Source organism: Neolamprologus multifasciatus, chromosome 18 (assembly GCF_963576455.1).
Source record: "Neolamprologus multifasciatus chromosome 18, fNeoMul1.2, whole genome shotgun sequence".
Classification (NCBI taxonomy): Eukaryota; Metazoa; Chordata; class Actinopteri; order Cichliformes; family Cichlidae; genus Neolamprologus; species Neolamprologus multifasciatus.
Window position 1 is genome coordinate 7,762,475 of NC_140456.1, and position 26,077 is coordinate 7,788,551.

Consider the following 26,077-nt stretch of genomic DNA (forward strand, 5'->3'; position numbering starts at 1 on the left):
TCGAGGGGGGCGTTGTCAGCGCACATGTGCGCACGCCGAATAGCGAGCATGTACTGAAGTGTAAATAACCCTTCAATATTATTTGTACTTTTTCACGGTTTGCCAGTCGGTCCCGTCGGACAGCATGGCCTCAGAGGAGGACGACGTGCTGCTGTTTCTAATCTACCAGCACCTGAAGGTGAACGGCTACCAGAAAGCTGCCCAGGTGCTGGAGAAGCACGTTACCCGGGTAAGAAGTTTGTCTTGAATTTACAGTCTAATATTTAGCGTGCAGTCGGTAGACTGGGTTCTAGCTCGCACACGTTAGTTAAATGTGAGTAAAAAGACTATTTTTTATGTAATTTCATCAGCTGACATGCGCATCTTGCATGTTATATAACAACTTAAATATAAATGATGTGTGTGTGTGTGTGTTTTTTTGTTTTTTTTTTTGCTTCAGTGTGGCTGTCGGTAAGATTCAGTCTGTGTGTGTGTGCGACAAAGCGTGTGGCTCCTTGTTCAGGCCTTCTGGAGGAAAAGAACATTATGTTACAGGAGCTGCACAAAGCAGCTCTGCTCCTGCGGCCTATCGCTGCACGCTGTCACCCCATTCAAAACCTCGTCACCTTTTCATTGTGTTTAGTGATAACAGTTGACCTTTTTATCTAAAGCTCCTGGAGCTGCTGTGATTAGTTGATTAATTGATTATTTTATCAATTTAAAAACAATCGGCAGCTTTTTTAAATTAAATAGCTGAGATGAACTTCTACTTACATATTTTTCAATTACGAGACCTGGATGCTTTAATCTATATTTCACTGTAATTCACTCGTTTTTTGGAATTTGGGGTATTTGGACTGTTGCACATAATCACTGCAGCTCTTGATTATCCAGTAGCTGTGCCGATGACATCTTATGATGCAACCAGACACTGTAAAATAAACTTTTCTGGAATTTTATTTTTTTAACAGGGGAAATCTAAAAAAATAATATTGTCTTATTCTTCCTAAGTCTGTCTGTTAGGAAACATGCGCTTAGGTGTGATGTAAGCTTTTCCTGCAGAGCTTATGAGATAAAAATGTCATTGTCAAAAGTTGCTCATACTTACAGTGGCGGGTGCTCATATTTAACATGATAAAAGAAAATGTAAAAAATGAGATCAGAGTTGGTACAGAGAATCACAAGGACTCTCTGTTTGCAACAGTTCTTTTCTATTTTGGCTTCACAGGTTTGAATGCAAGTACATAAACCCCGCCCACCTGCAGGTCAGACCTTCTGTTTACAGGGACGGCCAATCTGAAGAAAGTTGGCTTAAAGGGAGAGTGAATTAACTGAGCGGTCTGCTGAAGTTCATTATAAGATATCATGTATCTTTTCTTTCATTTTACTAACCACTTATCCAGCGTTGTGTCGCGGGGTAGCTGGAGCCTGTCCCAGCTGTTACAATGCCAGAGGCAGGGTAACCCTGGATAGGCTGGTTCCTAACCATTAAAAAGAGGGGGGAAGGGTTTTTCAGACACTGGATGAGCTGTGGGCTCCATCAAAACATACAAATAAGGAATATTATACTGTCGTGGAGTTCAAACATAAAACGAGAGCTGGAAAGGACATAATACAACACCTTAAAGTCTGAATGAAGTTACAGCAGCAGTCTTATTAGAATTTACTTACGAGTATCCTTCACTCCTCTATGTGAACATTGTGTATTCATCATACTCTCTTCTTTGGCATATTTTACATGAATTCACATCTGGAAGCTTGTGGCAGCATTCCTGCAGCACAGGAAATTTGCTATTTCCCATTGCTATCTGTGTTTCTTCTTTCCCTTTCTTCTTTTGTCTATGTAGTTATGGGACGCACAGGAAGTTTAGCTGAAGCAGAGATGGAACATTCAGGGTATCAGTGAAAAGGAGAAATTGTATTTTGAAAACACTCTTGAAGAGTCAGTACTGAGCAAGTTTTAGATGCACAGTATTTCTCAGGCTGTTGTGTGTTCTGTTGTAGGTGGAGACACCAATGGAGAGCTCCTCCACCCTACATGATATCTACACAGGCTGGATGAAGTAAGTCACACCCAGTTACACACTTGTATACATAAATATTAAATGCCACAAGTTACCAAAAAGAAAGTAATTATAAGAAAATTGTAAAATTTAACACGTCACATTCTTTGTGCTGTAATTGTTATATGTGCTGCAAATCCTGTGAAAACTGACTGTGTACAGCAAACTGTACAGGTGAGCATGTGTGGATTAAAAATGTCAGTAGCTGAAAACAGGATGGGGCTCTTAGGCTCCCAAAGAACCTTAAAACAATCATTTAATGGTCTAAAATGAGATTAAGCCCAACGAAGTGCATAAATAGTGGCTTGTTTCTCATCATCCTCTGTTTTTCTTTATCTCCACATTTTATGCCTTTTTGCTTTTTGGAGTCACAGCTCAGCAGGTAATGCGATTCAGAGACACACTCAGCTGAGGTGATTTGTAGACTCCACACTGTCTGTGTGAGCAGGATGCGACTGGTACAGCTTGTGTGAGTGATTTCCTGGCCTTGTGCCCAGTGCATTCTGGGATCACCTTCAAATCCCTGCCTCCCTAATGAGGATTAAATGGGCATCAGATAAATGGCTAAATGAATGACATCAGCTCATTTGCCGAAGTGAATCTAACACTAAAATAACAGAAATCTGCAGAAGTCAATGAAAATACATAATTATGTGCCGAATATAAGGCACCTCTGATTATCAGAAAAACACTCTTTTCAAACAGCTGCTCATTAGGAATTCAATTCAATTCAATTTTATTTATATAGCGCCAAATCACAACAAAAGTCGCCTCAAGGCGCTTCATAGATACAGAGAAAAACCCAACAATCACATGACCCCCTATGAGCAAGCACTTTGGCGACAGTGGGAAGGAAAAACTCCCTTTTAACAGGAAGAAACCTCCGGCAGAACCAGGTTCAGGGAGGGGCGGGGCCATCTGCTGCGACTGGTTGGGATGAGATAAGTACTCATAATGATACTTAGCCCTATTCTAATTAATGCCACAATGCAAATGATCAAAAACCTGCAGTTCTTAGACTTCTAAGTTTCACAGAAATGTTTTTTTTGTTTTAAATGATGGTGAATTCAATTAAATATTATTTATATAGCATCAATTTACAACACCTGTTGCTTCAATGTGCTTTATAATGTAGGCCCTACAATATAAAAAAATAAGAATACACTTAACTTCTCCAAAGTTAGCTGACACTTTGTAAGCAAGCACTTGGCAACCGTGGGAAGGAAAAACTCCCTTTGAACAGGAAGAAACCTCCGGCAGAACCAGACTCAGGGACGGGCAGCTAGTTGGGGGTTAAGGTGGAAAAAAGTGAGAAAAAGATACACTGTGGGAGAAAGACACAGAATTGAATTACTTCACTGCACTGATAAAGAGTAAAGATATGTAAACAGAACAGCTGTGCTAGCTATTTGCTTCCACGCATGGCTAAATCAAGTTGAATGCTTGTTTACGTTCACGACCATTTAGGCACACCTTCCCAGTACTGGGTTAGACTCCTTTTCTGCTTTGAGAGCTGCCTTAATTCATTGTGACATAGATTGAAAAATGTGCTGGAAACATTCCTCAGAGATTTTCCACGTTGATAGGATAGCATCACACAGTTTCCTGCAGATTTATCCGTGGCTTGAGTCTCCCGCCGCATCCCAAAGGCGCTCTCTTAGATTCAGATCTGGTGCCTGTGGAGGCCGTCTGAGTACAGCGAACTCGTGTTCAAGAAACCAGTTTGAGACGTTTTGAGCCCGACTGCTTATAAAAGATGGATGTTGCCACTGCAGCATCACGTATTAGCAGTGTTGGGGAGTAACGGAATACATGTACTGCCGTTACGTATTTAAAATACAAAATATGAGTAACTGTATTCCGTTACAGTTACCGTTTAAAAAGGTGGTATTTAGAATACAGTTACTTTGTTGAAATAAATGGATTACACGGCGGTACTTCCCTGTTTCATATTGTGGCGGGTCAGGACTGTTTGGGTTTTGTTTGACAGCTACGTTCTGTTGTTCCAGGTGGCAGCGTTACGGTTGCCATGGTTACAGGGTGACGCTCTCTCTCTGTGTGTTTCCTGGGTGAGAGAGGCCTTTTTGTTGTGTTGTGCTAAGCTAATAGGCAGAATGCTACAGGTATAGCTCTAAAGAATGTAGCATCATAGGCAGTGTAGTCCGTGCTGCAGGGAGAATGGACTGCCATACACGGTATGTGTCTGTGAGCGAGGGAGGGAGAAAAAGGAAAAGTACGAGCTGTCATCGAGCAAAAACGGGAGCTGGAAGCATGTAAATATAATAATAACCACTGTAGCCAAGAAGAGTGCCCGACGAGCCCAGTTGTAAGTAAGCTATTAAGACTCGACTGTACACCGTGTTCGTGTTTTCCTCCAAAAACAATAAGTTCTGTTGGAGCAGCCTTTCAACGCCTCTCTCTGTCTCTCGCTAGCAAAGTTGAACCAGACAACAACGTAAAGCTAGTTTTCGGCTACGAGCCCGACACAGAACCCACCCGTATTAGCCAGAGGTCCCTTTACTACGGTATTCAGAATACGTTACTCTCATTGAGTAACGTAACGGAATACGTTACAGAATACATTTTGGGGCATGTGTTCTGTAATCTGTAATGGAATACATTTTAAAAGTAACCTTCCCAACACTGCGTATTAGTGAGTGTTGGAACACTAAGGCTCGCCATTTTGGTGTTGGTGAAACCGGCTGTAAATGGTAAAGGGCCTGTATTTGTATAGCGCTTTACTAGTTTTACTACTTTACTAGAGATATGCAGATGTATGTTATGTTATAACAGTTTGGAAACTGGAGAAAAAAGTTAAATTATTAGCCATGTAACTGTTCCAAAATGCTTTAAACACTAAAATGGTCCAGAGTTCATTTCAGACTTTCTGGGCTGAAACTTGGCACGCTGCTATCAACTTAAGCAATCTGTGTTTGTAAATCTGCTAATTAAAGAGGCCGCAGCCGTAACTTTAAGCATCAGCAAATTCCATTTAAATGATTTATAATAAAGATTAGCCCTGCGTACGATTGTGATGAGGGGAGAAAACATACATGAGGCCAAAAATACTTCTCATACTAGCATGTAAACGTGTTAAATTCATGCCTGAAGTTGGACATTTTAACACGGGAATCTGAGAGTCTGAGACTCACTTTTAGAGTCAGCCTCAAGTGGTCGCTGGAGGAATCGAGATTTGCATTGACTGCATTTTTCAGCTCATCAGTTGGTGCTTTACCTAATGTATAAGCATAGCCAGTAAGAGAAATGTAATTCATTTGTGTGTTACAGACTGTACTCCCTAGCCCAGCATGCCAAACAGGAGACACAAGAGTCCAGTTACTCAAAGAAAAGCATCAAAGCAGAGGCTGCAGACACCAGGCTCTCCAGTGTCACAGGAGGAGATGATGTGGCTTCCAACCCTCCACTCGGTAAATTTTATGTTTGATTGCAGTAGTTAAGACAAAATAAAGCCACTAATATGTGCACATCTGTAGCTAAAATGAATTTAATTAATTAAATGTCAAACATTTTCTAATTAATGCTTGTTTAAATCTTGTGGATCTCGATATCTGGAGAATGATGATTTCCATTTTTATTTTTCTGATGTTTTATAGATGCATAGAGCAACAACTTGGCAATTAATTATTTTAGCAACCTGTCAGTCATACAGTCGATTCATTAGTTTATCTTTGGAAGATACAAGAAATGAGGAAAACGTAAAACAAACAAAAGCCTCTCTGTAAAAATATGTTTTTGTTTATTTATCTAATGCTAAATTAAAGCTAATTTAGCAATGCGCTGACGTTTGTTCCACAACGCTGGAGCTAAAACGGTAAAATTATGGCCTCTGTGCTTTGAGCCCACACTGCAGAAGTTGTAACAGTAATTGATTGTCTGTGATTTAAAAGTAATCAGTGAAAATTTTAATTGGATTCTGTAGCAAATGGGAAGCCAGTGTAATTCTGCCAGGACTGGAGTAATGTGTGTCGAGTGTTTGTAAATGGTCAGAAGCTCCTCTCCTGCACAGCTAGCTCATAGTGTAGGAGACGTTTCTCTACTTTTAAGATCAGTCTTCAAACTTTTTGATAAAGTTTATTGTTAGATTCTTGCCTTCTTTGTTCAAACTGGACACTTTTTGTTACTTCTCCACATCACCTGGACTTTTTAGGGAATGTAACTACCCAATCAGCCAGTTTGAACTCACCCGAAACTCTGGCTGATTGGGACCCACACCCAGTTTCACACCTTGGCTCAGGCGATTAGAGGATCATCAGGGGGTCCTTTTGTCCCTCTGTGGGGGGATACTCCCACTAGGTTTATATCTGGGACTCCCCACCGTTTGACCTTAGAACTGAAGAAGCTTCTCGGATGAGAGGTGAAACGTCTTCAAGTAACTTAAAGAAGTCCAGACGCTTTTCTTTGCAAGCTCCTTTGACTACGATGACCTGGATGACTGAGAACCTTCACAGACATAACTACTAGATCGGTTGACCCTGACACGTGCCTCAGTAATGCTGCTGGGTTACGTCTCGTAACTTGTTCATACAGGATCATCTGATTGTTGGGTTGTTATCTCTGATATTGTAGGGTCCTTACCATACAATGTAAAGCTCTTTGGGGCAACTGTTGTTGTGAAATTGGCGCTACATAAAGAAAACTGAGTCGAACTTTGCATTGTATAAGTTATCCTTTTTTTCACTCTGTGTTTATTTCTTTTACAAATCTTGGCACCGGTGACTATGAAGCCAGTCTAAAATATATTTGATTTTCTCTTTCAGAGCCTGGGCCTGATGTTGTTGAGCCACTGAAGGCAGAGAGCATCTCTGAGAGTGTCTGTGAGCAGCTGCTGGATGCTGATAATAAATCCCAAGCAACAAACTCTGACAGCGAGAGCACCGGCTCCTCTGACAGTGAAGTGGAAGAAGAAAAGATAAAGGAGGAAGAAACAAAAACAGAGCAAGAGGTGAACATCTCACATATCATGAAAAATGGGTTTGAGTTTTTCTGTGCTAGCTTTGCCCCCTTTTTCTCAAAGTGAGGAGACGGAACACTTTCAGTTAGCGTAGCCCTGTTGTGTCATTGCTAATGTGTGCTTCATATGGGAGAGCCAATAAGGACAAACTGAATGCTGAGCGTAAATGTTTGGTATTTAGGATGTGTTGATGAACACGTGCACCGAGAAAACCTGAAAATATCCCGTAGCCTTCAAATGGTATTAAAATCACAGGAGAAATAACAAGATAAGAAGGAGAATCATTTTTCTCAGCTAAGATGCTAACAGTTTATTTCCTGGCATGACTTAAGCTTTAAAATGTGTTTTCTTAAATTCAAAAGAGGTTTCTCAACAACAGCAGCTGCAGGAAGGCGTGGTTGTTGTTGGTTATATGCAAAGTTTTGCAGCACGTCTGCATGCTAATAATCCTTCGCTCTGTCACCAAAAAGCTGCGTAAACAGACACAAAGGCGGCGCCATGTGTTCTGCTTCTGCAGATTAGCTTTTACAGGTAATAATATTGACATTCTGACACCCAAACAGTACATTTATAATCTTAAATAAGCTATGCCCTGAAGATAACAATCACATTTTCAAATATTAGCATCTTAAAACGAATTAAAGTAGGCGAGGAATCTCCAGCAGACCTTATCTAATTAAAGATGAATCTCTAAATTTGTACGATTAAGCATGAAGTGAACGCGAGTTGTTTAAGTCTTATCTCATAAAGCAACTCTTGAAATAACTACGAGCAGGGAAAGTTAAAGGTGCGACGTGTTAATGATCGTTAATGTAGGAATATTTTTACTTGGGGTTTATGTTTTAAAGGTTTTCATTAAAGTTAAAAGCAAAAAGTAAAAAGCGTTCGAGTAAGTATCGAGTGCTGAGCGTTGTTACAGGAGGAAAGCAGTGCCACCATGAACACACATAGCTGTTGTCCAGCCACTGTAATAATGTGCTGATAGATGGACAGTAGCTGCAGTGTTGTTATACGCTTGTGAAACACACGGACACATTTCCACTCGTCTCATCTGTCCCGTATTAGTTTCCTCTGTTGTTATTACTGCTGTGTGTGTGTGTGTGTGTGTGTGTGTGTCTTGTCTGTTCTTTTGTGTTGGCCCAGTGATGCAGCAGATAATGCCGTGTGGACACAGAATTGTGTGCGTGTGACAACGGTAATCTTCAGAGACAAATTGTGCGCGTGCTCGTTTCTGTGCGAACTATTCGTTGTGGTTTCTGTCGACAGCTGCTGGAAACCCTCATTACTTTGTGTCTAATGGTAAAAGCACTGCGGCTTTCTTTTTGCTGTACAACAACAACAACACATTCTTAACGGCAAAGATGTTTCTACTCAGCAGCATTTCTAGTTTCTTTTAGTTGTAGTTTTTCTCCAGCTGGTTGAATTAAATCTGCTCCCTGTGGATTAAAAAGGACTTCCTGTGATGTGGAGCGGAGCTAGCAAGTGCTCCAGCGACACTCAGTGGAGTCATATTTTTACTTTTGGATTGCATATAAAGAGTTGCTAGCATCTCCTCCTCACGTGCCTTCTTGGCCTGCTTGGACTTGATGGTGTTTTTTTGCTTAAAGTGGTGAAACAAGTTTTTTTTTCCATATTTAGTGGCAACAATTGTCTTGCATACTTTGCAGAGGAGTGTGGTTTGTTGGGGGTTGTTGAAGTAGCTCCCTTTTTATGTACTAAACATCATTGGAGGCTGGCACATGCAGCTATCGCTCTCCGGCATGTCTGGGTTTGTTGTTGTGCATGCTAGGGGGCGTAAACACAAGGTGTCTCTGTCTATATAGTCCAGATATATTTGACACAACAAGTTTAAAGTCTGTGTGCGAGTATTTGAAATTGCCCTGTTGCATTGTTTCCCCCAAACGTAAAAAGCCTGTACACTGTTCTCAGCATAGCACCTCATTTGCAGTGAAATATAGTCTCCAATAAATGGGGTATACAGAGCAGTAAAAAGATCCTCGAGTGTCTTGGATTTGTCTTCCTGAAACTAGCAGATATTCTGAGTAAACAGCAGGATGCAAGTTCTTCTAACTGCCTGTACATATTTTCCAGTCGGCTCCAACTAAAGTGTGTGCTGAGGCGTCCAATGAGGCAGAAAGCCTGAGCTCTGCCTCTTCAGACGCTGAGGAAATAACTGCACCCAGCCAGGGTAACAATAGCCTGGTGTTACCTGATCAGGCTGAGGTGCAATGGCAGGCCCCCGATCCAGCCGAGGCCTCAGTCTCAGGCGGTGACCTTAAAGCGGAGCATCAAGAGGGCAGTGATGATCTGAAGCAGGTTAGGTCATCAATTTCATTTTAAACTTTTGTGTCAGATGTTTATTTTTCTTTTCATCATATCTCGCAAAACTTTTTCACGCGACTGACACTTGAGCACATATCACTCGCTCTACCTTGATGTCTGTAAAGGCTTAGTGTGCTGTTTAATTTTCCTCATGGCGCACTGATCGCTCTGCAATGAGCAGAAATGTTAATCACCTTAAACCACACTCGTAAAAAAAATGGGAGTAGCTGTTGATTCCTGGCTCAGCAGAGCCTCCTTCTCCTCAGCTCACCTCTGCACAGCTGAAACTTATTTTGCAGTGGACTGTTTGTGTTGTTACGCTTCCAGTAGTCAACACTGCAGCCAGCCTTTCTTTGCTGAATTGTGATTTTTTTTTTTTAGGACTTTACTGGAACGTAAACGATTGCGATTAAATGTCACCGTATTTGATGTTGCTCTTAATTAGTGCTAGCAACAAGTCGGTGCACTTTAAAACTCTGTATTCATGTTTAAATCATCTGAAGCTCCAACAGAAACAGAAATGTCAGATTTAATTGGCATTTACATTGTTTAAACAAGCAATTAGGTGCCAGTTTTCAACAAGAAAAAGATCAAATTAAAAAAAAAAATATAGAAATTAAATGTATGATTTTTTTTTTTTCCATAAAAATGAGAATTTGTGGTGCCAACTTTTTACCATAATAATAATTCTGCAACATTCATCTCTCCAAGTGTCAAAACAGGACTGTTAAAATGAATAATTCATCTTATTTGATCAGTTAAATAGCGTTGTATTTGCAAGATTTATTGCTCACATGTGGAAAGATGGAAGCGCCAGTAATAATAAATCGGACATGAGCAATCAAAAAGCTGTAAACAAAAACCCTGATCGGCTAAATATTAATTAATTGTCGCCCAAACTGTTGTAAACATCTGGCTCTGTTTACAGACTAGTGCAGCATGCTGGTGTGCTATGCATCAAAGATCATTATGCTCGTTCCTCTTATGCTCATATCTGTAGATGCTTAGTTTATATCAAGTCTTAGAATATTTTTTAGGAAAAAAAATAATCTAAATTTAATTGTCATCTTCCACGAAATCCAGAGCAGCTGGAAAAACAATAAATCGGCAGAAATGCAACTTGGGAAACAAATATAAGTCCTCTTGTTGTTATTACTGCCCGCATGCACACATCAACATAGACCTAAAACTAAAGATTATCACCTGCACTGGTATCTAATTTGGTGCACGAGAAATGCAACACACAAATGAAACTGCATTCAGTTTTGTCCCAGCTGTCCTCTTCAGCAAATGCAGCCACGCTTGGCAACCTTCAGAAAATGGTGCCGGCTGAGTTTTAAAGCAGATACTGGCCGGCGCTCGCACCAGCGCCTCCAGGCTGGAAGTGTTTAAACCATTATCCATCTGACTTCTCTTTAGTGATGCAGCCATGTTTCCAAGACTTAACTGTGGCTTCGAGTGCAATTTTAGCTTTTATTGACAAAAATGAGCTGTATTAATTCGCCTTTGTTTTCTTGTAGGATTAAATTGATCGTTCTGCTCGGTTTTTCTCCAGGAAGCAACCACAAACACCTCAGAAGACATAGAAGAAGTTTCGGCGTCACAGCAGACAGATGTTCCCACTCAGGAAGTCAGCGAAGCCGAGTCTCCAGAAGGTGAAGAAGCCACAGCAGGAGAGGTGCAGTACTGCTTCATATTCATATATTAATTGATACGAGTACAGAACCTGTGATTGCTTTAATTATGCATCCCTGAAGTGCCTGCATATTTTGATATTTCCACTACAATTACAAAGTATTTAAATAATTCAGTTAAACTAAGAACTAAATCTGTAAAAAGATCAAAAGATCTTAAAAGTAAAAACTTGACTCGTCATGTCTGGTGGTGAAAGACCTCTGACCTCTTGCAGATGCCCATCCTGGTTGAACCCACCACCTCTGACCTGACAGCTCTGGAAACCAGTGACCAGCTAGCAGACGGTCAAGCCCCGCCCTCTACAGGTATTAACAGCCAATAGATTTTTAATTACCGGTTTGTTCTTTTCCCCCTAAATGCATGGCATCTTTTCCGTCTCTTTCTCACTGCTCTGACAAGAGTCACAAGCTGTTGTTAAGAAACCGAGGCTTCGGTGCGGCTGCAGAGGCAGCAGGTTCCTTTTATGTATTACGAAAATCAGTCTGACAACATCTGCTGTCCAGGTTTGTTTCCACAGTTACAAGAGTTTCAAAATTACACATTTCTGCTCAGGAATGAAAATCACTGCAAGGTTGATTTAAGAAAGAAAGTGAGATCTGTCTTAGGGTTGTATCTGTAATCAGAATGTTTCTCCTGATTGATTGATTTAAACTTATTACATACGATTACGATTACATAAGGCAAAGAGAAGATGCACGTGCTCATGACCGACATAATTAAATGACTGATTATAAGAATATTACACACATTCATATAATCTCTAAAATTGGTTCATCTTTATAGCTTCTTATCTTTATATGTGAATATTATTGTTGTATGCTCCGCCCCTCCCTCAGCCTGGTTCTGCTGGAGGTTTCTTCCTGTTAAAAGGGAGTTTTTCCTTCCCACTGTTGCCAAAGTGCTTGCTCATAGGGGGTCATGTCATCGTTGGGTTTTCTCTGTATGTATTATTGTAGGGTCTACCTTACAATATAAAGGGCCTTGAGGCGGCTGTTGTTGTGATTTGGTGCTGTATAAATAAAAGTGAATTGAATATGTATTTATGATTACTTGGACATCTTTTTCGTCATAAGTCAACAATAGAGAAAAAAGTATAACATTATTTCTCACTTGTGTGAGCTCAGGCAGCTCAATGCTCATTTTGTAAGCTGTTGTGCCACAATGACAAAGAGTTGAGGTTAAGTAGGATGCGCTTCCGGACATATGGGCACGAGGTCTTCAGTTTTTCATTCAGCTACACGCTGAAGGATCTGAAAACTGTGATGCATGAAGAGCTCAAGTCAAGGCAAACGAAAAGACCAGACGTTCTCAACTGAAGAAGACTAAACGGTCTAAAAACTTCATCCATCCATCTTCTTCCGCTTTATCTGAGGCCGGGTCGCGGGGGCAGCAGCCTAAGCAGAGAGGCCCAGACCTCCCTCTCCCCAGCCACCTCCTCCAGCTTATCCAGGGGAACACCAAGGCGTTCCCAGGCCAGCCGAGAGATATAATCTCTCCAGCGTGTCCTAGGTCTGCCCCGAGGCCTCCTCCCGGTGGGACATGCCTGGAACACCTCACCCAGGAGGCACCCACGGGGCATCCTTGCAGATGCCCGAACCACCTCAGCTGGCTCCTTTCGATGTGGAGCAGCAGAGGCTCTACTCTGAGCCCCTCCTGGATGGCCGAACTTCTCACCCTATCTCTAAGGGAGAGGCCAGCCACCCTTCGGAGGAAGCTCATTTCCGCCGCTTGTATCCGCGATCTCGTTCTTTCGGTCACTACCCACAGCTCGTGGCCATAGGTGAGGGTAGGGCCGTAGATCGACCGGTAAATTGAGAGCTTCGCTTTTACACTCAGCTCCCTCTTCACCACGACGGACCGGTGCAGCGTCCGCATTACTGCAGCCGCAGCACCAATCCGTCTGTCGATCTCCGGCTCCCTTCTCCCATCACTCGCGAACAAGACCCCGAGATACTTGAACTCCTCCACTTGGGGCAGGAACTCATCCCCGACCCGGAGTGGGCACTCCACCCTTTTCCGGCTGAGAACGATGGCCTCAGATTTGGAGCTGCTGATCCTCATTCCTGCTGCTTCACACTCGGCTGCGAACCGTTCCAGTGCGAGCTGGAGGCCCTCACCCGATGAAGCCAACAGAACCACATCATCCGCAAAGATCAGAGATGAGATTCTGAGGCCACCAAAGCGAAAGCCCTCCGCCACTTGGCTGCGCCTAGAAATCCTGTCCATAAAAATTATGAACAGAACCGGTGACAAAGGGCAGCCCTGGCGGAGCCCATCACCCACCGGGAACGAGTCCGACTTATTGCCGGCAATGCGAACCAAGCTCTTGCAACGGTTGTATAGGGATCGAATGGCCCGTAGCAATGGGCCAGACACCCCATACTCCAGGAGCACCCCCCACAGTAGGGCTGGGTATCGTCACTGATTTCTAGAATCGATTCAATTCCGATTCACAGGGTCCCGAATCGATTCGATCCACGATTCGATTTAATTCGATTCGATTCGATTTAATTCGATTCAATTCACTTTGATTTGAATCTGGGAAATTTTGACAGTCAGAAATATTATAATTCAGATCAGTACATTTACATATTTTTGTATCTATAAAAAGGAAGCTGACACACCAAGACTTTATCAAAGGTGTGAGCATCACAGCAGAGGCCTTTGTGTCAAAGTAGCTGAAGATAAAACACAGAAAAACATGAAGGTGATTTTCCTGTTCTGGGATTTTATAAAAAATTTCTGCAGTAGATCAAAAACGAAAGAAAACCATTAATCAACACATGAACATTACCTCTGAAGTTACAGCGGTTTTATTAGAGACAAGGCTGAGCGTTTTGCATTTTGCATAATTTTAAAAAGTTTAAATTTGTTCGGTATTGAACGGCGGAAATTAGGTTTTATTTTCGGAAGTATATAAAACGAAAAAAAAAAACCCGTCGGCCGACAGCGCTGTAAACAACGGTAGACTTGTGCGTAACAAGCAAGCGAATAATGCAGAAAACAGTACAGAGAGAGAGAGGGAGAGAGAGGGAGAGAGAGCGCGCAAGAGAGCGAGCATGCGAGAAAGATCAGATCAGAATCAGCGCGCTGTCGGCTTTCAGCCCCGACTGTGAGAAAGGCAACATCTCACTGATTCTTATCCGCGGTTGGGCTGTGTGTTTAAGTCTTTGTGCAGAATCCATGTTCCTGCTCTCATTTACTGTCTTAGCTGTTTGGTGGTTGTTGAAATTTTGTGAGATTTCACCAGAGATTCTGGCATTTCGGGCAAAATAAATTTATATTAAAAAATCGATTCAGGATTTTAATGAATCGATTTTACGTTATCCAAGCCAGAATCGATTTTAATTGATAAATCGATTATAAAAACCCACCCCTACCCCACAGAACCCCCCGAGGGACACAGTTGAATGCCTTCTCCAAGTCCACAAAACATGTAGACTGGTTGGGCAAACTCCCATGCACCCTCAAAAATAAAAAAGATTTCAGGACTCATAGTTGTGTATAAACTGATATTTCATAGCATCAAGAAGAAAGACACATTTCAACCTGTTGCTTTGCTCAGCAGTTTTCTTTCCCCCCCCGAAAGTTTAATTAACCAGGCAAAAAACTAAATATTGTCACACCTGAAGCCCATCTGTAGCTGTGACCTTGGTGTTCGCCATTTCCTCGCAGGACACTCGTTTTATTAAATCAACTGTGGTTCGTCTAGCATGAAGCACACCAGGTTGTTGTGATCTTGCAAATCTAGTGAGAATCCAGCCGCCTCTCAACACGTTTCTTGTGGTGATGTGACGACACACCTCGGGAACAGAAGGGGAGGTGGATGTTGGCTTTATCTCGACTTGTTGTGGTGGAGGCGTACAGCTGTGAGGCTCGGCTCTCTTTTCATTTAATGGCTGCTGATTTGGACGAACTGACCTAAAAGTTATTCACTGATATTAAAAAGCAGTTCCAAAAAGGGAGTTGTTGTTGGAGCGGTTTCCAACAAAGCACAGCTTCGTCGCTGTACTCTGGATTTACTTTTTTCCATTTATTTACAAGAGAGAAAAAAGGCATTCTGCTTTTTCATTTTCCCTTTTATCGACAGCACGTCGTCTCCGGCTGTTTAAGCACAGAGGTTTTAGACAAAGTTTGAATATTTTTACCCCGAGGCAGCTGGATTCAGTGCCAAAACTTGTAAAAGAGTTTGACAGATTTCTGCCAAAGCCGGAGAAACAGCAGTTGTTTTTCACTTGTGTAACTTCTCAGAGGACTTTGTAAAGCTTGTCGCAGCTTGTTAAGTAAGCCGGAGTGACTACTCTGAGAGTTGCAATCATCTGGAAAACAATTGCATCTTTCACCCAAAAATTTGAAAATGATAGATGACGTTTGAATAGAAACGAAGGTTTTTCGCATTCTGACCTGTCAAACACAGAACTGAACTGCACAAATTCCTGGAAAGGAGCCTTTTGTTAATAATATTATTATCGACCTGAACTTCCTGCTATGACAAGTCCAAACATCTGCTGCAGAAAGGCTTCAGAGTTGGATTCCTGTGTGAGGAGAGTGTTCTGATGCTGCAGTCAGGAAAAAAATACACCTGGAGATGCTCGTCAAATAAAAGTGTTAGAGATATCACAAACATGTCGTAGTGTGTGCTCTGCTCTCCACTTTAATCCTCAATACATCAGACAGAACCCAGCCTGAGATCCCATCAGGACAATTTAAAATGTCTCGTTATCTTATTTTTCTGGTGGTGGTCAGAGGGCCCGGTGGCGCCAGTGTCCGGCAGCCTCGCCTCTGTCAGTGCGCCCCAGGGTGGCTGTGGCTACAATGTAGCTTACCATCACCAGTGTGTGAATGGGTGGATGACTGGTTGTGTGAAGCGCTTTGGGGTCCTTAGGGACTAGTAAAGTGCTATACAAATACAGGCCATTTTCTTTTCTGTTATGACCAAATGTCTCTTGCTGTTTTTCCCAGAGTTGCCACTGTAATAGACTGTCGACTGATTTTAAAAAGATGTTTATTGAGTCTCACGTCATGTACCTAAATCTTAAAGCTCTGATCAGGTATAAAAGACTACAAATGTAATATAATGTAGACATTTTATAATATTTTTCAGACCCTGATGGTGAATCTCAAAATCCAAAAGAGGAGGAGGAGGATGATGTGGAGGAGACAAAGAAATCTGAGGTGATACAACTACTTAACTATTTACGGTGAAGATAAGTCTTTGCCAGAAGCAGATGGGGAATAATAATGAGTACATTTACACTATCTGTAATGACTTTGTGTATATGCAGCATGTTTTAATTCCTGCATGAATCTCTGCACTCAGACGTCAGAGGTCGCAGAACTTTCCTCGGAGCTGGAGGGAGACGCGGAGATGTTGAAAATCCCTGCGGACACCGGGATCCACAGTGACCTCTCAGCCACTCCAACTGGTATCAAAGTCACGTTGGTTTCAGAAGAGCAATCGGACCCAGAGGCCTCCATCATCATCAACATCACAGTCAAAGATGACGAAGCAGCTGAGCGAGAGACCGGCCAGCTGTCCCCTGAGGAGACTGCCGAGTCCTGTAAAGGCCGCAGCACTCCCAGGAAAAAGAAAAGGAAGAGCAAACAGGATTTTGAGACGTCAACAGCAGACACATCGATCACGGACACACCCAGCAGCACTGATGCATCTACCCCAGATCCACTCAGTGACACTCCTCTTTCTAGGAAATCTGCCAAAAAGAAAAAGAGAGACAAAAAGAGACAAGAAGAGGAGGTGACAGAGGATGGCGGAGATCAGGAGGATGAGGATGAGGTTGAGGCGTCTCAGTTAGCTCCACCAGACAAGAAAAAGAAGGCTAAGAAGAGGAAAAGGGAAAGAGACGAAGAAGAAGAGAAGGAAGAGGAAACTCACACTGTCACTGAAAACAAAATTAAAAAGAAGAAGAAGAAGAAGGCTAAAGATGTGGAAGAGGAGGAGCGTGAGGCAGGAAGAGCAGTAGAGGAGAAGGCTGAGAACCCTGTGAGTCTGGCAGAGACAACGGAGGAGAAGAAGAAGAAGAAGAAAAAGAGGAGAAAGGAAGGAGGTCAGGAGAACGAGGCGGTGCAATCTGAAGAACAACCAGCAGGGGGCAGTAATGGCACAGAGGAGAAAATGGAAGCCACAGGTAGGGCTGGGTATCGTCACTGATTTCTAGAATCGATTCAATTCCGATTCACAAGGTCCAGAATCGATTCGATCCACGATTCGATTTAATTCGATTCGATTCGATTCACTTCGATTTGAATATGGGAAATTTTGACAGTCAGAAATATTATAATTCAGATTAGTACATTTACATATTTTTGTATCTATAAAAAGGAAGCTGACACACGCAAGACTTTATCAAAGGTGTGAGCATCACAGCAGATGCCTTTGTGTCAAAGTAGCTGAAGATAAAACACAGAAACACATGAAGGTGATTTTTCCTGGCCTGGGATTTTATAAAAATATTCTGCAGTACATCAAAAACGAAAGAAAACCATTAATCAACATATGAACATTACCTCTGAAGTTACAGCGGTTTTATTAGAGACACGGCTAAGCATTTTGCATTTTGCATAATTTTAAAAAGTTTAAATTTGTTCAGCATTGAACGGCAGAAATTAGGTTTTCTTTTCGGAAGTATATAAAACGGAAAGAAAAAAAAAGTCGGCCGATAGCGCTGTAAACAAAGGTAGACTTGTGCGTAACAAGCAAGCGAATAATGCAGAAAACCATACAGAGAGAGAGGGGGGGAGAGAGAGAGAGAGAGAGAGAGATAGAGAGAGCTGTGCATCATGGTAGAAGCAAAACAGTAAAAGTAAGAGTGAATACATGAAGATGTTTATGTGAAGCGTAGTTTGGATCTTCTTTTGCTGCTGGTTCGGTCAATATTGTTTGGAGAGACATCAAACTATCAGCTTTACATTTAGCGCATAAAGGGCGTGAACACAAAGCGCGGACCCGCCGACAGATCAGAATCAGCGGGCTGTCGGCTTTCAGCCCCGACTGTGAGAAATTCGACATCTAACTGATTCTGATCCGCGGGCTGCTCTGTGTGTTTAAGTCTTTGTGCAGAATCCGTGTTCCTGCTCTCATTTACTGTTTTAGCTGTTTGGTGGTTGTTGAAATTTTGTGAGATTTCACCTGAGATTCTGGCATTTCGGGCAAAATAAATTTATATTAAAAAATCGATTCAGGATTTTAATGAATCGATTTTACGTAATCCAAGCCAGAATCGATTTTAATCGATAAATCGATTATAAAAACCCACCCCTAGCCACAGGTAGAGAGAGAGAGGGGAAAAGCCTTTCCTGAAAGCTCCCTGTAATAAGACATGGACTTGTATTTCATGTGGCCTTTACTCTTAACCATTAGTGGTGATAAATCTAGTGTGATTTTTAGATAACTTTAATTGTGCATTTTCTTTTCTTTTTGGCCTGCTCCTGCAGAGGGAAAGTCTTCTTTGGACTCCTCGGCCAAAAAGAAAAAGCGTCTCAGGAAGAAGCTCAGCCTGAAGAGGAGATTAAAACTTCATAAGAAGGAGAAGATGGCGATGAGGTTGATGAAGAGCAACAAGTTATCTGCAGATCAGAACCATGTGAGAAGGAAGAAGTGAGTAGTTTCTGCTTATCTTTGGCATATTTTATCATAAAGTGAAACAAAAGCGAAGCCAAACGATTGTAGAACTTGGTGCTGCTATCATTGTTTCAATGTCACCTTGCAGAATTCTGATGCTGTAGAGGTTTGTGCTACCAGTGGTACTTCTTACAAAGAGTATGTGCAGAAGGTTCTTACAAAATCACAGTAAAAGTTAAAGGATTGCTTCCATTTTTCAGACAGAAACACATACAAGAAGAAACAGAGGAAGTGCTTCACCCAAAGTCAAGCAAAAGACCCAAAGTTGAGCCCATTCGGGAGGACGAAACACCAAAGAAGAAGAAAAAGATGCAGAAACATGCTGACCTAGAAGAAAATTCATCAAAGGAAAACCAACCGCCCAAGGCAAAGAAGGAGAAGAAGAGGGAGCTGCAGGCTGAGGATCAGAGCGGTGTGGCAGATGACCAGCGTGCTGCGATTCTTGATGATGCCGATACGTCGGCGCTTTCAAACGGAGGGAAGAAGAAAAAGAAAAAGAAGGCGGTTAAATGTGAGGAAGCTGCCGAAAATGTGAGCCAAGATGTACCTGCTAAGAAAACAAGTAAGACTTTCTTCTTACTAAGTTAGCATTCATGTTGCGCTATATTAAGGGTGCGACAGTTCATGAAGTCTTGACACAAACATCTGCAATATCGTCCTGTGGTACCATCGGCCATCTGCAACCAGCGTGGTGAAAGCTATAATGTTTAAAGATTGCTGCGGTAACAAGTTATACATCAGAGTATTATTGTTCGTCATCATACTGGAGGAAGAAGAAACAATGACCCAGACTGTGAGATATGAACTGAACCATAGCTACACCACTGCTGGGATAAACACGATGCTTGTAGATCCACCTTTAGCAGCAATAACTTGAAGTAATTGTCTTCTGTTGACTTTATCAGTGTCTCACATTGTTGCAGTTTTGGCCCACACTTTGGTATACTCAATCAAATGAAGGTGCAAGGAGCTCAGACCCTGTGAATGCAAAACGAGCATAAATCATCACCGTAACTGACAGCTGGTATGAGGCGTTTGTGTGTTACGTGGTGTTGCACATGATGGCCAGATATCTATATGTCGGTCTTTTCTATCCAAAGGACATTATTCCAGGAGTCATGCGATTTATGCAGATGCAGCGCTGCAGACCTGAGCTGTGCTGCCATGTTCTGAAGAGGCTTTCTGTCATCAATTTTAACATGCTAACTGAGGCCTGTAGAGTCTGAGGTGTAGCTCTTGCAGTTTCTCTGAGCATTGCACCGATGGAACTTATAAGTAACTTGCTGGGATATGTTCACTCATGGGAACATTGTGGCATTGCGTTGATACTCCCGAATGATCCAGACCGACTGCTTTTGATCAGTTAAGTCAATTTTATTAGCAACACCTAGCTGCTATTTAGCCTTGTGATTCCTATGCAAACAGTAAGAATGTGCATAGTTTTTCAGGACACTACGTCACAACAGTGTTCAGTTCTTTAGACTAAACTATATCTCACAGCCTGTTTTTGAGGTTCAGTGACCTGCACAGGCTGAGAAAAGGACACGTCAGGACAGACTCCATAAAACTGTAATAAAACATTTTCATAAAGATGCTGTCTACATAAAATCCACAAAGCTTCCTATCAAAGTAAAGGGGCTGGTGAGCTTACCGACAGAGAAAAGCTCTACAGCATGTCCACCTGAAGTTCAAAGGTCAGCTTGTTAACAGTCACAGTGCAAGGCTACACGAACTCAACAACCTCACCACAGGAGAGATGGAGCGACATCACCACGTCTTTAGTTTTTGATGCATTAATGTCTGAGAAGGACAACCTGCTACCCTCTGTAATCTTCCACTGTGGGGCCATCACCTTACATTTTAGTTGCTGGATTCTACATGAGTAGATTCACGGTTCAAAATAATCCTTATTAGTAACAAATGGTGCGTTAATGTCGCCCCTCGGTTCATACACCGTCTAAAACAAAGACGTAGCTGCTGTAGTTTTCTCTCTCGGCTCAGAGCTGCACATTTGTGCTGTTGCAGCCACAGCTGAGAGTACACTCTCTCTGTAGTCTGTTACATGATATTGAATCATATTTATAACCTCTGAAGAGAAACTGGTGTATTCATATACAGAAGGGGAAGAGACAAGACTTTTAGTTGTGGTTTCTCTTTGTAATCAGAGTTCTAGCGACCAGTTGCATTCAAGGAGGGTTTTTTTTTGCAGACAAAAGGCCCATGTGGAGAGCTAAAAGCACATATCAGAATCAGAATCAGAATCGTGTTTATTGGCCAAGTATATGTGCAGACACATACAGGGAATTTGGTTCCGGTAGATGGTGGCTCTCAAGCACAGCAATGTAAATATCACACACACACACACGTGTCTATATACATACATACACATACATACACAAAGCTGTGTAAACCAACTATAAATAACTAATCTAAACATAAAATACAGAATGAATGAGGTGGAATGAATACTACAGAATGTACATAAGGTGCAGTTGCAGTGGGAGCAGTGTGCCAGGTCAACTGTTAAGGGAGATGGCGAGGGGAAAGAAACTGTTCCTATGTCGGGTGGTCCTGGTCTGCAGGCTTCTGTACCGTCTGCCAGAGGGCAGCAGATCAAAAAGTCTGTGTCCAGGGTGTGAGGGGTCTGTGATGATTTTCCCTGCCCGTTTCCTGGTTCTTGAGAGGTACAGGTCCTGGATGGAGGGCAGGGGGGCGCCGATGATCCTTTCTGCTGCCCGTACAGTCCGCTGCAGTCTGCTCCTGTCCTGTTTAGTGGCTGCTCCATACCAGACTGTGATGGAGGAGCACAGGACAGACTCAATGACTGCAGTGTAGAACTGGATCAGCAGCTCCTGTGGAAGACTGTACTTCCCCAGTTGTCTCAGGAAGTACATCCTCTGCTGGCTCTTTTTGAGGATGGAGTTGATGTTGGTCTCCCACTTCAGGTCCTGGGAGATGGTTGTACCCAGGAACTTGAAGATCTTCACAGTCGACACAGGGCTGTCTGATATGGTGAGGGGGAGCAGAGTTGAGGGATGTCTCCTGAAGTCCACTGTCATCTCTACAGTATTAAGAGTGTTCAGCTCCAGATTGTGCTGACTGCACCAGAGTACCAGCCGCTCCACTTCCTGCCGGTATGCCGGTATATTTCCAAAATGAAACCGTGGCCCAGATGTCTTTTGGCTTTCCCCAGTTTATCTTAAGTACAACTCTGCCTGTGGATTAAGAGGGGAAAACTATTGCAAGATGATGCTTGCAATCATCCAGAGAGGTGAAAAAAAATGACCGTGCAGGGGTTCCACACACCACACTACCACAAAGTGTAGCAGTTCCTTTAAATGACTTCATAATGTGCTGATATTCACAGAGAAGAGCAGACTACAGGAGGAACTAGAGGCCGAGCCTGCTGCAGACACACACACTCCTCCAGCTCTTTCTGGGGTAAGAAACTCTCATCCTTCCTTTTAAAATAGTTATAGTACGCTGCCGTTTACATTTCCCCCTCGTTAATGAGACTGACAGTTTGAAGAGACAAGAAAAAGAAATCTTCGGTCTTTGCTTAAGTTGTTTTATAGGTCTGTGAAGAAGTGTTGGCACTCATCTAGCTGCGAGGCATTTTAAAGTAAACTCAAAGTTTCCTCTCCAAATAATTTGCATGCAGAAGCAGTTAAGCAATATTATTATTTTTTTTCTTATTCCAGAAAAAGAAGAAATCTTCCAAGAAGAAGACAAACTGATTTAAATTTGGGTGAGTAGCTGCTCGAGCTTTCCACTTTAACTTTATTGAAACTAATTTGTGAATTTAAAATGCTGCTTTCTTCAGAGGTTCAGCTTAACTCCTATACGGCCGTCTCCGAGTCACCGTTCAGAAGCGTCGCTCGTGCCTTCACAGGCTCTTCAGAGGCCGTGTTCATGGGTCATCTCACCTGTGATTAAAAAATCATGTGCTTTTATTTTTTCATTTCAGAACGCCACTGCAGCCTCAGCGCTGCTTTTTCAGAAAACGTCAAACAAACAGAATCAGAAAGTTGTTTAGTGATCGTAGCTAAAACTTAACGCATAAGTCTGGTTTCTCTCTACAGCAGACGCGGCATCGTTGTCTGTTTACTGAGGATTAATTATGACGTTCCCTTTTCTTCCCAGGCCGTACTCAGGAGGATGACTGCAACTTGGACCTGAAAGCCTAAAAATGTCAGCGTCTTTTCTCCCGATTATTCTGTCTGAGGTTCATTTTTCCACGAGAAACAGATTTCTGAGAGGTGCTGGGAGTAACTTCGCACTACCCTTTGTTCCTAAACTGTGAATTTAGCACAATACACACCCTGAATCCCCCTTTATTTAGCAGATTCGGCTTTAAAGCTTTGTTGGAGGCAGACCTGCTCTGCCAGGAAAAAAAAAAGCATAGTAATTACTCAAATTATGACTTTATTATGCATTTCATTCAGCGCAGCCTTTTTAACTGGAAGCTTTTCCCATTAAAGGCTCATTAAAGAAATGATTTAAATGAGCTGCCTATCGTTTGAAAGAATTCACGCAAGTGAAACATAAATTTCTATTTAAATCAAAGAATTAGATTATTAACAGGATTGCTATTAATTTTCTTAAATCACAGTTTATCATTTGGCGTAAAATGGCCCTCGAGTTAGTCAGCTGGCAGTTAGTTTAAAACTGAGAGAAGATGGGATCTGAGGATGTTTGGAGGCTGTGAAAGATGAGAGCGCGAGACGCATTTCTGCTGCAGAGCAGCTCCGTCTTTAAGTTTCAAAGCTGCAATCTGCATCTCTCCTCAGAACTGATAAAAACTTATGAAGGGGGAACTTTCACAGTCGTGCGTCTTCTTACAGTCAGAGGGGCTCACAAACCTCCACATCTTTGAGTTTGAGTTAGAAATAAGCTAATAAGCTAAGGTGGCTTGATTTTCTTCTTTTGTCTGTTCTTTTCTTTTCATGTGATCTGATTGATAAACCAGCATTTGTGTTTGTTTGAGGTAGAATTTGTAGTTTTGTTCTGATGTGCATATGATGCAAACTTTGTCAGCCATCAGCTATGCAACTGATTAAATCCCGCTGCTGTTGTTTGAGGAATCTTTGTGCAGCTTTAACTGCTTAAATTTGCCGTTTCTAACGAGCACGTTTCGAGGACGCCGGTCGTTAATAGCTTTAATTCTGCAGCGGCAGTAATTTTCTTTGTTTTCCTTCCCACACTGTTACACGTGCTGTGTTTCACAGTGAAAGTCAAACTGGGAAACTGATCTAACTTGGGCATGAAATTATAAAGCAAATGGCATCACGTCAACAAAGCAGCGTTTGTTTCTTAGGCGATTAAACCCAGATGTGATGCTGTTTGTAAGGTTTGTGCTGTCGAAGCTCATTTCACCTCTGCATCCATCCCTCGTGACATAAACACTGTTGATATAAGTGCTTCTCACGTCTGTTTCGCAGTCGATCGCTGTAATCCAACCCTAAAAACATCACATTTTTGGTTGTGATTCAGTTATTTTGTTTCTAAATTCAGTCTAAATATAGTTAAAATAAGAACAAATTATACATATTCTGATTGGTTATATTTAGGGTTGGAGTTGTCACTCGGACCTCGCAGGGTCACTTTTTTCCACTTCAGAACTTTTGAATAGAAATTCTCATTGTTGGAATATGCAAGCAGATTAAAAGCTCAGGGAAAGTTTACATGAAATGCATTTTGTAAGGTAAAACTTGAATCTCACTAAGATTCCTTATGCAGTATTTCACATTATAATCTCATGGCATTGTAATATTATATTTTATCCCCTTAAAAAAAAAAAAAAAATCTGTCAAATTTGAATCTGTAAGCACATAAGTGATGATTTGATATACCTTTTAAAAAAAAGTAGTGCTGTGATGTGTTTTTGTAAAAAATTGGAGCCAAACGGCTCATTAACCCAGCTAACAGTTTCTCATAATTAGAAATAACTAATCTAATGCTGTTAAACTGAACGATTAGTCACTAACTGAAGTCTGCCTACATGCTGTTAACTTCCTCTGTCTCGTTACCTAAAGCACTCTGAAACTTTGCTTTATTTGGTGTCTGAACTTGTGAGAGACACAGCTTGGAGCCGATATCGATTCGGAGAACTATGAGGAGAAATTAGGTTTTCCACCCTCGGTGTCTGTGTTTACTCGCCGCTTTTTTCCCTCTGAAACAGAAATTCATCAAGTCAATACGCGGGGCAGTTTGCAAACGCCACATGGTGACGATCAAGAAACCAGAGTTCAAATCTAATTTGTCCTGAATTTAAACAAAGTGACCTCAATTTTTCAAAATCCTGTTGTGATTTATGGATTATTCCTTGGAAGATTTTCTCATAATTTCCTAAACATTGTTGCTGTTTTAAAGAAAAGTTCTTTATTCCCTATGAGATAACGACAAATCTTAAACTAAGGTCCAGTATAGTAAAATGACTTATGAACTGAGAAGAACATCCATCTGAATTTGGTGCAAATCTATGAGTTCAAAAGATTAAAAAGTGGCTCTACAGTGTGCGCTCTGGACTCGATACATTGTTAACAGTGATCGTGCAGTCTGTCGAGTCATCCTGTCTGAACCAGGACGTTTTAGTTCCTCTTACATTCTTCTGATTGGCTGCCCCTCACAGCAAGGAAAGAATAAAGGAACACCAAATTGTGCACTTGGTTTTTTAGCTAAATATCAGCTGTAAAGTCTAAGGAAATTAAGAGAAAAGTTTCCTACAAGGGTAAAAATAAAGGATGCATTTAAAAAAAAGTTGACAGCAGCATGATGAGCGAGCCGGTGTCTCACGAGTGTCGACAGTTCTCAGATTATCAGTTTACAGTTCTGTTCGCGTTTTGTCCTGTAGCATCTGTCAATAAAATGTTTTCTCCCTTAAAATGACTTTTTTTGTTCTTCAATATCAGCAGCTGGTTCATCATGTAACACTGATCGTTGACCTGAATATAGTCAGAAACATGACTTTACGCGGGGGCGTGCCCTTTGACTGCTTTAATAAAACATACATGAACATGAGGAACATTCAGGGGACGTGTTGTCTGGCTGCGTGCAGCTGAAACTCATTTTCAGGTCCACTTATATTACAGTTATTCATTCATTCATTTTAAAACCACTTCTTGAATTCGTGGTCATGACGATGCTCTAGCCTATCCCAGCTCACAGAAATGAAAGGTTCACATTTCTGCCCCATTAAATGCAGTCAAATCGACCTGAGCAGTAAGATTATTTGCACTATGTTTAACCAGTATTATTTATTTATAACAAGTAAAGCAAAATTATTTACCACGTGTTGTCTTTTTCTAATATTTGTTAAATGTCTTCATGTTTTGCTTGTTTAATTCTGAAGAATCCTGCATAAGATTTTTTTCTCAAAAAGATTTTTACTTTTTAGGGACAAAAGTT

At 41.7% G+C, this 26,077-nt stretch overlaps 1 protein-coding gene across 2 annotated transcripts; it reads left to right on the forward strand.

Moving 5' to 3' along the window:
* Positions 1–25,555, forward strand: LOC146497270 (uncharacterized). Of its 2 annotated transcripts, XM_085140420.1 has the most exons (14): positions 3–229; positions 1,984–2,042; positions 5,331–5,470; positions 6,821–7,005; positions 9,106–9,330; positions 10,892–11,014; positions 11,246–11,336; positions 16,136–16,206; positions 16,352–17,177; positions 18,484–18,646; positions 18,871–19,232; positions 22,038–22,111; positions 22,372–22,418; positions 22,814–25,555. In XM_085140420.1, exons 1-13 carry the CDS (start codon positions 125–127, stop codon positions 22,405–22,407), a joined length of 2,460 nt encoding a protein of 819 aa, XP_084996546.1. In that variant the 5' UTR covers positions 3–124; the 3' UTR covers positions 22,408–22,418; positions 22,814–25,555. The 2 variants fall into 2 exon arrangements, with proteins under 2 accessions (XP_084996548.1, XP_084996546.1); XM_085140422.1 differs by lacking the exon at positions 9,106–9,330 and having other exon boundaries at positions 1–229.
* Positions 25,556–26,077: the final 522 nt, after the last annotated feature.